Source organism: Rhyacophila brunnea, unplaced genomic scaffold, assembly GCF_057557595.1.
Source record: "Rhyacophila brunnea isolate RB1 unplaced genomic scaffold, BYU_Rbru_1.0 scaffold_16, whole genome shotgun sequence".
NCBI lineage: Eukaryota > Metazoa > Arthropoda > Insecta > Trichoptera > Rhyacophilidae > Rhyacophila > Rhyacophila brunnea.
The window spans coordinates 13,019,373-13,032,050 of record NW_028232816.1 but is presented as its reverse complement, the minus strand read 5'-3'; the positions used below and the strand labels follow the sequence as shown (position 1 = coordinate 13,032,050).

At 33.1% G+C, this 12,678-nt stretch overlaps 1 protein-coding gene across 1 annotated transcript in view; it reads right to left on the bottom strand.

Annotated features, from left to right (window-relative positions):
• NaCP60E (Na channel protein 60E) overlaps positions 1-12,678 on the bottom strand; it is a 294,537-nt gene that overhangs the window by 166,489 nt on the left and 115,370 nt on the right. The window contains exon 2 of the mRNA XM_085943900.1: positions 5,970-6,190. Within this exon, the coding sequence (XP_085800026.1) occupies positions 5,970-6,190 (221 nt within the window). The remainder of the gene's footprint in view (positions 1-5,969; positions 6,191-12,678) is intronic.

The window sequence follows — 12,678 nt, the reverse complement described above, 5'->3', positions numbered from 1 at the left end:
TCACATACTGCGGTGCACGAATAAGTGTCCTGCGGTGAACTGTTTACGTACAAATTTCCGGATACGTTTTTCCACATAGTCAGCTATATCCGATGACACAAACTCCATATAGTAGCTGACTCAATTATAATAATTATTTCCTAAATATTCTTTTCAAGATATTATTTTGATTGTGAGTACGTCAATAAATAGCGGATCATAATTCATTGGACATATCACTCGAATATAAGTTCCCGGTATGTTAGTATCCAAGTGTCTATATCGCTCCGCACTTACCGAGATTTGGACCTCGGAACAGTATCATAAGTATTGTAACATAACTACTGTAACATGTGAGGGCAATGAAAGGGCGGATGATCTGGCAAAGGCTGGCCATTCAGGGGTGCCATCAGTGGATATCAGAAAACCTGGACTGGAATGAGGCTATAAAGAAAATGTGCCAAAGTATGTGGATAGATTTTCACAATAGGGCATCATCAGACAAGGGGAAATGGAGTAAGTCTATTTTACCATCACCACGGTTGGTGCCCTGGTTTGTAGAGTCTCCTTTGACGAGGAATGAGTTTAAGTTAAAACTGAGGCTAAGAACAGGGCACACAATGGGCAAAAGATTTGATGACCTCATGGGAAGAAGCGAATCGCAGCTCTGCGATGAATGTCATGTTTTAGAGGACATTGTACATATAGCACTACGATTCCCTAAATATGAACTTCACAAGGGCACAGCTGCGAATTGCGGATATCTATGAGAATGTCGACGAATTGAAAGGTGCCCTGGCGGTGGGTATGACGGAAGCGCTAGGCAAAATTGTAAAGTTTTTTAACAGAATAGACGGATCCCCTTCTATAAGAGAAGAGGCGATATGACAGCGAGTCGCAGTCAAAGCCTCGGTAAAATCACAAAACTGTTTAAAAACTGCAAAATTAACAAAACAAAACTACTGTGACATACTCTTGTACCGACTAATTACGCTGCAAATAAAACTCGCTCCTTCATTCATCGGAGCAACCTCCAAATCACGACTTCCTCATGCACAACATCATGAATCCCGCATTTACTGTAAACTAATGACATTAGGTCAACTTATTACAGCATACGATCGAGCGACCTTTCTTGGCGGGTGGGTTTGATGTATTTAAACACTGTATCTAGCACGTGTATATACTTTCATTCTTCAAGAAAAGTAATTTGCAATTGAATATTGCAATTTTGAATAAATGAAATTAAATTTGGTATGTTTACTTTTGATCAATTATTCAGTTAGGTATTAATATCACAATGTCAACAATACATGTCACCATACTTGGTGGCAACAGTTTAATTTACATATTATTACGTTTAGTTAAAACTGTTTACCCGGTCAGTTATTCGCAAACTAACCGCTAGCCGGATAGTCATCATCATCATTATCATCATCATCATCATCATCATCATCATCATCATCATCATCATCATCATCATCATCATCATCATCATCATCATCATCATCATCATCATCATCATCATCATCATCATCATCATCATCATCATCATCATCATCATCATCATCATCATCATCATCATCATCATCATCATCATCATCATCATCATCATCATCATCATCATCATCATCATCATCATCACCATCATCATCATCATCATCATCATAATTTTACTTCTCTCGATCCTGTGCGTTGTGTTGCCACGTACTTCCGCAGAACTTTATTATTTCATCGATCCAGCGGCCTCTAGGTACCACTGGATGACTAGATTTGTCCAAAAATTGTCCCTTCTTCGAGCTATGTGTCCAGCTCATTTCCATTTGAGGCTTTAAGCGAACTCTATTACATCGCAAACCCTTGTCTGTTTCCTTATCCACGCAGTCCTCTTTTTGTCCTTTCGCGTTATGCCCAGCATGCACCTCTTTATACCACGTTCTTCTTCTCTAAGTTTCTGGATCTCCTTTTACTTAGGGTCTATGTTTCACACGCATATGTGATTACGGGAAGCACACACTGGTTGAACTTTTGGCGCAACAATACATATAAAAATCTTTAAATAAATAATTTCTGACTTACAACAAAATTTATGTATTCGGAAATGCAGATTGCCAACCCCAATACAATTTTGAAAAACCCTAAAAACATGCATATAAATTCAGAAATAAAACGATTGGGAATTGGACATGTATCTTTCTCTTCCGTTTTTCGTGTGAGTGCTCTTAACTGGTTAGGTTAAGTACCTAAATCCTTTATTGTCAGATTGCTTTGAAGCATCTGATTATGTTTTTAAAAATCTATGTATGTAATTTAAGATTTCAAATAAACTTAATAAATTATTGTATAAAGTCTTAGCCCGCGTCTGGCAAGTATCCGAATGAATGACAACCATTCAACTTCTGGAGCGCACGCCCAAAGAAGAAGAAGAAAAAACAAATAAATCATAAAGAAAGTTGGAGTGATGCTGCTGCTAGGTATCTCGAGAATAGACAGAAAATACCGTTACACGAAATGATTCCAGTAAATCACGCATTGGCCTCTGTATTACATGTATCCATGGTAAAAACGTCCTTTGTCATGTAGCCACTGTGTGAAATATTTTTATTATTTTTGAAATATCTCATACAAACTACGGTTGACCAAAATAGTGTATTTTAGTGAACTATAGAAGTATATAAGAAAGTATTAACATATTGTTTCTGAATAAATATTCTTCCTTTTCTATGCCTCACGATATTACTATGGCAGTATCTGACAGGCCGCAAATCAATCGACAGTGGTTAGTAATTTGAGTTTAAATTCGGACCAGATAACTTGTGAAATTTGTATGTGCGGCCTGTTGATGACAGCTTCACAGAGTGAGATAACTCGCTGACGGCATAAAATCATGGAAATTGTTATATAACTCTAGTTTGACAGTTATCAAATAATATCGTCACGTCAGGCAATTGATGCCTTTGAGATGTGGTGTTGGCGACGAATACTTCGTATTTCTTGGACGGAGCACAGGACGAACCAGTCAATCATCCAGAAACTGAAGATAAAGGAACGGCTCTCGACAATATGTCTGAGAAGAATTCTGCAGTTTTTTCGACATATTATCAGGCGCGGACCGGAAAACCTGGAGAGATTGGTAGTTTTGGGTGGCTTCCAGGGAAGGCGAAGCAGAGGAAGAGCGTCTGCGCGCTGGAGCGCCCAAGTGAAAGAGCTGACTGGGGGGCACCATCCATTCTGCCCTGAGAAAAGCGGAAGATCGAGAAGGATGGAAAGTATTGGTCGCTCAAAGGATGGCGAAATTCAAATGTTGTCACGATCCTCAGCCATGAGTGCATGACCAAGAAGAAGAAGAATTATATTAAGTATTTGGTTTTAGAAACAACTGTAATAATAAAAGAGACTTATATTTTTTATTCAATGTCTTGGTAAAATTGTATATCTTTCAGTTACGTTTTTTAAATATATTATATAAGTATAATATGTATATTAAAAATATATATAATTTTGACTGATTTTTCTGGCTAACAGCGGAATCTTCAGTGGAACGTGGTCTACCGTTTCTGGAGGAAAGAGTATTTATTTAATTTGAGCTGTAATAAATTTCCCGAGGCTGGAAAATTGTTTTCCCAAGCGGCCATATCTAGGACGATTAATATAATCACAATACGGGAGGTTTTTGTCTTAGATGAGGGATTATTGTAATGAATATTATTTTATATGTAGCCAATTTCATTGAATGCTATTCTTTGCATATACGTGACAAACTAATAAATTTATTATTCACAAGTATAATAATAATTCGTATTGAGGGGATGTGTTATGCTACCAGCGGTGTCTACTGAAGAAATTTACATTATTTAAAGTACTTAAATAAATCAGTACTCTATGTGAAAAAAAAAACAAATATTTTATAAATTCAGTAGTAATTACAATTTAAAAAAATGTTGTAAGAGGTATTAAAAATTGATATTTTTCTTCATTCAAAGTTGTCATAAAGATTTTCATATAATCTTTAGACTTTAGAAAGGAAAAAAGACGTAACCCTCAGTATTTTCAAAATAGGTTTTATTGCATAATTACGTTCTACACGACCAAATATACATTGTGTCCAAAAGATGTAAGCTGCAAATGCCGATTTATTGTCTAAATTAAGCTAGAAATTAAAAAAAAGAAGGAGCGTGGGAAAAACGTCATAACCATAATTTCTTTATTTTTTTTAATTAACTCAATAATTAATATCAGATTAGCGATATAAAAACCAAATTAATAATTATCATGCACTTCAAGGTTATGTCTATTTTTATTTTAACTTTGACTGAAAACCATGACAAAAACGTTTTTGTGCCTCCTGTAAAATTTGATTTGTGTAGATAACGCCCATTTTCCTTTCCACAGTCGATTTTGAATTTAAAAAAATATTGATTACAAAAAAAAATGTATAGCTGTAACTTGAAATCTTTTTTGTTTATATCAAATCAACCGCCAGTATAGTCGCAGTACCGAAGATATGATTATCCAATGTTTGGATGACTAATGCAAAAACCGATTTATCTAAGTCAGTACCTACTACAGAGCCCCTAGGCTGAATAAAAATCATCGAAAAGTTTTGTTGATAATTCGTAGAATAATAATAATACGTGTATTTTTCTCACTTTTCTCATGTAATCTTCTTATGTAATTTCTTTATATTTACGTTATTTGTACTCTATATCTAGTTAGGCTTAACTACATTATAGTGTATATATGGAAACTTTGCTGGTTGCAATAACTTTTTATTATTATATTTAAAATTTCTGTAATCAATATGTAACTGTTTGTTTTCCTTAATAAATAAAATAAATAAATAAATTATTCAATTAGATCAGTAAAAGTTAGTAAATGTACGTTGACATTTGCGAGTATATCTCTTGAAAATACATATCTACCTACAAACTCACAAATATATAATAAATAGTAAAGTTGTAGATTATTTTTGAGTGGAATTTATATGTATCATTTTCAGGTTGATTGCTAATAATGTATAATAAGAAGGCTATCTGAGGTGTATAAAATTAAATTAAACCAAAGATATTACTCACATAATTTATAGCTGCCACCAGAAGTAATTTGTTAGTTATGACCACCCCGTATCCGGTAAATTGTACGTATACATTATGCTCGTGAACATATTTTATTCAAATAACAAATGGCAGAAAAGCATTGAGCCCGGATGGCACGTTCTTTGTCCAGCGGTTCAGCAAACGGCAATTTGTACGCATTTTATTTGAGTTGCGACTTATTAATTTTGTATTAATGTTTATTCAAGAATTAAAAAAAAACAGGTTTGTTTTTGTTGAAAACGTCAATAAAACGGTTACATGTAAATTTTACGTAAAACATATCACCGTGTCACAATTTTATTCACCGTGAGCTTTCTATCTAAAAGAGATGACCGTTTCATAGCTGATTTCGGTAAAATTCATGATAATTCAATAATGGACACCTACCTTAACCTAACCTAACCTAGCATAACGTAACCTAACAAATAATCCAGTATATCGGCTATTTTAAAAATTTGTTTGCTGCTAGCTTCCTGTAAAGTGTAAATATATAAGAATCGTGTTTTATTTAGAAATGAATTTTATGTCAGTACTATACGACCCAAAGAGGTTGGATGGTCTTTAATATACGGCCATATATTTCCGATACAACATTTCACGGTGAAGTGTGATACGGCAAACTGCATACGTACAAGTTTCTGGACACGCAATAAAATACGCAAAAAATTTTAAATAGTTATAAAATCTTGTGTATATTAATCCAATTTTACTGCCGAAAGGAAATGGATTTGATTACCAATTATTAACTAAGAAATCGTAAAAAATATTGATATGGAAATATTATTAATTTACAGATCATTATAATGCCTTCAGGTGTATTCTATTAAAACAAAGTTTACATAAATAAGGTTTGTAAATAATAATAATATTATTATTAGTTAATCAGTATCTTACCTGGCATAATGGAGACGGTTTTGAGCGCCCTGAGTACCCTGAAGGTTCTCAAACCGGCCAAGTTCCCCATCTCCATGCCGATGGTCGCATACCCTGACGTTATGACCACAAAATCCAGCCAATTCCAAGGATTCCGAAGATAGGTGTACTTGTTTAATATGAAACCCTTCGCTATAGACTTGATGATCATCTCGGCGGTGTAGATGGCAAGGAAAACAAATCTGGGGACAAAACAGAAAATGGAAATATATTAGTAAACATATAGTGAACAATTGCGATCAAAAATGGACTTTTTAATTAGACATTAATATTATTTATCCATCGAAAATTCTTAAAATTCTTGGCTTGATCATACGGCTCTTACATAGGCCCCAAATACGCAGTTTTAATTAATTTTAATTTATGTTTGATTTGTGTGAAATTCTTGGTTAGGTTATATATACGAATTTGTTTGCAATAAAATAAAATAGACATGATTTGGAGGGATCAGCGTGTCAAAAAAAAAATGCGTGTTGTTTCACCTCTCACCCCTTGTCAAGATATTCTGACTAGTATCTATCGTCCGTTAAAAAATAACCATTAGAGTAATGCCTCTACAAGCGATCTTGAAAACTGTGGTTAGTGAGATTTATTTTTACCACGTTATTATTAGCTTGTATTCTTGTTTGTCCAGTACAAATTTTTTCTTGTTTGTCCAATACAAATCTTGAAACTTTTAGAATATATCAGAACACGATGATAATACATTATTTTAATGCTTTTATTGAATTGAACAGAATTGAATTCATTTTCAGTTAATTCTGTTTTGTATGAAAAGTTATTTCCGAAAAAAATCGTAAAAGTAAAACACTATTATTGGTTGCTAAGGGTGTCTTAGCAACTAAATTATTAATAAACATACGTGCGTTACTATGGAAATCAATATGAAATGTAAAAATGACATTTCAGTATTCTATATTATTAATTCAGTATTTCTATCATACGTTGGCGATGGACCGAGGAAAGTGGCCCAACTTGTGCTTGCCCTATGCCCCAATGTTGGGACGTGACAGGGTGGAAGAGAAGAAGAAGAGATTTCTATCAAGTACAAACAAAAGTATTTATTAATACATAGAATTGTCAAGTTTATATGATTCAACAGAAAATTTAAAAACGTGGTATAAAAAAAGTTCTTTTTATCTTGTATTTAAGCATCACCCTTACCGCCCAAAAAGGGCATTTCACTCATACCAATTCGAGTTTTGATATTGTGAACATCAAAATTCGATACAATCAATATTTTACTAAAATCGATATTTTTAAATTTAAAAAATACGTAAACTACATTTGCCGTTACACTAATTAATTAACACTATTCATAAAATAAAAATCGGGTTTTCAAACAATTCAAATTTTATATATCCTTATAAAAATATATTTTGTATGTTTAATAACTTATGTAAAAACGTCAAAACGATGAAATTTTCATATATCGGTGTGATTTTCTAGTTAACTTATAAAACAACATTTTAATATTCATATTTAAAAATCGGACTTCTAAAAACGCATATTTTATAATTATTATTTAAAATATAAGATATCAGTACAATATAATATTAAATTCAAGTTTGTTTTACCCTTACGGATTTAGAGTAATAGTAGATACTTAGCTGTCATGTATTTAAAAGTTAATACTGATAATATTTAGTCTTTGCCTCTACACCGATGTATGAAGTACTACATATTTTCATAAGCATATTTCAGTTGCGTATCAATGTATTTTATTGCATAAAAAATAACAATATTCGCCGTTTTTATGTGTTATAAATTTCAATATATCGAGAAAGGGGTCATAAAATATGAATTGTGTATATCATTTATTGTTATGGGCCTTTTTACTTGTCATAAAATAGACTCACTATATATATATATATATTTACATGACAATCGACTACCTACCTAATCTATTCATTTCGTAGACAATAAACTAAAAGTACCGGAAACGAGGTCAAAATTGTTACATCATAATATAATATATAATATATGTACGTAACTATTTTTACGATAACGATAAAATTATTAATATATTCTATCCTATCAACAAATTATATTGTAATAAACAATCATATAGGTGGTAACGAAAGTTAAAGATAAGATTATATATCTATGCATTTTAGTGGATCTCTTGATGTATTCGGTGTCACTGTGTATTTACCTTTAATTGGTGAGTGCACATAGTACCTGAAGATGCCAAAAGGTGAAACCAGGGTTGCAAAAACCGACTCAAATGGAATAGTACAAAACTTAAATCTAACATAATTTAAATTGCAATTCCATAAAGTACCTTCGGTCGATAGTAATAATAGTATCGATCAGTGGCGAAGAGTGGGAGGTATGCTTTTTAAATCCACCATAAATGATGCAAATTAAATTTTGTCTACCTCCACTCTTCGCCACTGGTACATATAATAATATGTTTTATTTTAATTATTGAAAATAAATATGACGGTGTCTGAATTTTTGAATCTTGTTTGATCCCTGTTGGATTAATAATTTCAATAAACCGTACAGCAGTCTATGAGGGGGTGACTTTTTTTTTTGATAATGTCAACAAATGTGGAATAAAAATCCGACACGTGATGTAGATACTAAATCATTCAAAATGCCACAACGCACCATTACAATTTACACAAACAACACCTTTTGGGAGAGCGAGTCAAAGCTCAAAACAAAAAACAAAAAAAAGATTTATTTTATTTCGCATACAACATGTTATATGCCTAAACACGTCTTTTTAGAGTGTATCGAGAAATTTATTACTGAAATGAAAGGGTTGTCAATTGTATTAAATTAAATTTGTATTTATTTATCTGTCTGTAACGTATAAGCTCTTTCTCTCTGATGCACGTTTGCGTATTTGTTGCGCGATCGGATAATTATAACACCCATGTTGCATCTCTCTCATGCGTACCGTACTTTATCGCTTAGTTATGTATATGCATTTCGATCACACGAATTGATATTAAAATTGACGCATTCTCTAGCTATGCATATTGTTACTCTATACACGTTGTCAATGATATAAATATATTAGTATCATATTTAAGGTAAATAGTATTATTGAGGGCATCGAAAAGTGGTTTTGCCACTTGCAGGTCTATTCTTGATGTTATCATTTTAGCACGTTTCCAATATTTTCATTTATCCAAATTAGCAAGGAAGGTATTCTTTACACATACGGTTAACAGCGGCTATCTCTAATTCGTAATACGGCAAAAATTTAGGTTGGTGGACATGTCGGTCAAATTCGGATATGTTCGTGCAGCCAAAACCAAGCGGATAGGACAGAACTCAAGCGGATAAAGCCGAACCTGCGCCATCTAGTCGGTAATGGCCGAACACAAGAATTTTGTATTGACATGCCACACATATCAATATAACATATTTTTTTTTTGTCATGTCATTGCGATTGCAGCAAAACAGTCGGATCTTGTGTCTCAATTTTCAATAAATGTAAAATTGACATACTCTGTCTCATTCTCAAAGTAAGCACGGCGAAGAGAAGTGCTGTTAAAAGATATCACCTTTTTGATAGTTCAGACGGTTAACGTTGTAACATAATTAGCCGTTAGAATACGTAAAGTGATAAATATGAAATATTTATCACAATTAGCTCTTTTTTGATGTCAAGTGATATGTTAAAATAGGCATGTAATTTAACTAATAATGCACCCACTGTGGCCTAGTCGATATGATGGAGATGATGATGGGAAGACACGATTGGCAGAATAGCAGACCGAACGGTCGTAGATCGACTGACTGACAAGAATTCTAGAGTACTTAGTGTAGATAGCTTGAGGACACTGGTCCAAGATAAAGAGATATGAAGGAAATCCATGAGAATAATTTACCTTAAATTACGCGCCTTTTTCTATACTAAAGTGTATTTTATGCGAATCAAATGACACATATATGTAACGTATACCTATTTATGTATTGTTGATATTTCATTTACTATGTTGGATTTATACTAACATTTGAACGTGAGTATCATTAAACTGATAAAAAAAAACGTATATATCAAGCTTAATTCGCATCAAAAAGGTTCCATTGAATGTCAAAAAATACGGAGTAAAAATCACCTTTTCCAGCGGATAAAATGCGAAAAATATCAAGTCACGATAATAATAATAACAAAAAATGGCGTCGCTAAAATTTATCTGAATTCAATTTCGGTTTATCAATCGGCACGAGAGGTTTGATGAGAAAATTTGTAAGCTCTACACTCTCATATTGTATGCAAACGAGTCGGGGCACATGTAAATGTGTTATGTGGGTGTCAATTTTGTGACAGAACGTGTGTTTGTGTGAATAATGTGTTTGCTGTAGTATGGTTTTCCGCCTGCTCGCTCAATAAACTAAACACACGATCTACAAGACATTTCGTGCGATACCAACTCTTCGACGTCTAGTTTACCTAATGCCATAAGATATACATACTATCAAACCGTTACATACCTAATTATGTTATATAGAGCGTGGGGTGTGGGAACTTCCTTTTTTGAAAATGAAATAAAAAAATTGCACGCGTTCCAAATTTTTTAATTCTTATTTTTCGCCTGTCACACAACATAGGAAATTTGATTTTACATCGTCCTAGACCCAAAAATATTCACTGTTCTTTCGATATCGTTACATGGATATGATTATATTATTATTATATTGCATATCATTATGATTATATTGCAAGAGTGTGTAACTGTTTGTTTCCTTAACGGCCCACATGCTCAGCATAGATCAAAATGGAGCTTTTATGGTATTTTCAGAGCATAACCCTTGACATTCCTTAAACGTTGTGGATAATTTATTTATATAATTTTGAACGCTGAGCATGTGGGCCCTTAATAAAAAGCGGAAGTCAACATATGGAGTTTTAGTCCGATCGCGAGTGAGTATTTTAACTAGATTAGATTAACTATGTTAAAACTGCTCTCCTGCAAAATATTGAATATGTGACTTTCAGCTCTAAAGTATAGATATATTCACAGCTAGTGTGCCGATTGGCAGCGATTGGAAAATGTGCCACAATTGTTGCATTAAAATAATATCTTGTTAGCCGATGGTCAATATCAATAGAATTAAAAAAATATATTTTATATTTGTTGACTAGGCATCACGAGTAACTATTTCAAGCATATATGGATGTATTATAATATTTAACACAATCACTGCTAACCTTTTAATTACAACATTTAAATAACATGTTAATTATATCTAATGGCCAACGACTCCAAACGCGCCAGTCGCGGCGTTAGCACTAAATGAGATATTTTTTCCTGCTCATGTTTATTGTACACTAATCAGACAAACCGACGGAATTCCCTCGGATCACGACTTGGTTGATGTCCGGAGTCATGCAATTTTAATTGAAACACTAAACGGTAAGCAGGTAAGCACAATTCTCTAATTTAATATTGTTTCTCGAATAAATTTCGTATATCAAAAAAAATATACTAGTGATTATCGATAAATAATTACAAGATAAAAAGAACTTTTTATATACAACGTTTTTAAATTCTGTTGAACCATATAAACTTGACTTGACTAGCTTAAACGATCAAAAAAATTTGTACTTGATAGAAATAATACTGAAATGTCACATTTCATATTGATTTCCATAGTAACGCACGTATATATTAATAATTTAGTTGCTAGGACCCCAGACCCCTAGCAACCAATAATGATGTCGAAATAACTTTTCATACAAAACAGAATTAACTGAAAATGAATTCAATTCTACTTAAAGATGGCTAAAAGTATTAAAAAAATGCATTTGCTTCGTGGTCTGATATATTCTAAAAGTTTAAAATGTCTAGTTAGTCGGGAAGTTAGTTAAAAATCGATTGCAAGATTTGTACCGGACAAAGAACCACCGGACAAATAAGAATACGAGCTAAGAAAAACGTTGTAAAATTGATTAGGATTAAGCGTATTTCTGCCGTTTATGAATCGGCCTGATGGTGTTTCTTACATTTCGTTCGTACAAGTGTTTTCGTGCAAATTACCGGTCACGATTTTACAGTGTCGTAACATAATATATAAATGTGTCTTGTACGAAAATGATTGTATCGATTTTCGTAACCTTTCCAATAAGCCCATTAAGGGAACATGTTCAAAATGCCTACACACAAACTGAGAACGGTTAAAATCACTCGAAACCAGAAAAGCGATGTAATTTTGCCGATACGAAATGTTGGAATAATAATTCTTGTATATCACGAAAGTATTGAATCGGGCTGCTAATGCCTTTTGCTAGTACATTGTTGTGAAGCGAAATGCCCGCTGTGTCGATCGAGATTCAGTGGCGGCAGGTGTTAAATTAAACAAAGAAAATTTTAAACATTTTAAAACGCTTCAGACAACACAAAATAAATCTTTTAGAATGATTATACTATACCCCATGGTTTTTTCACAATAACGCTCTTCCTAGAGACTTTAACGTGAAAATCATCTACAGTTTTGAAACTGTCTAAAAATTCCACAGTTCCATGACAGCAGACTTCCTAAACCAGTCGATCAAAGTTCTTAAGGCTATACTTCAGCTGGGGCACGGTCTAAAACGATCGTGACTACGTGACGCGAAGATTGTGGAAACGACGCGTGTAGAACGAAATATAATTTGTCATAAAAATCCAACATGCGTACATTTAATGTTATGTTTATTGTCATA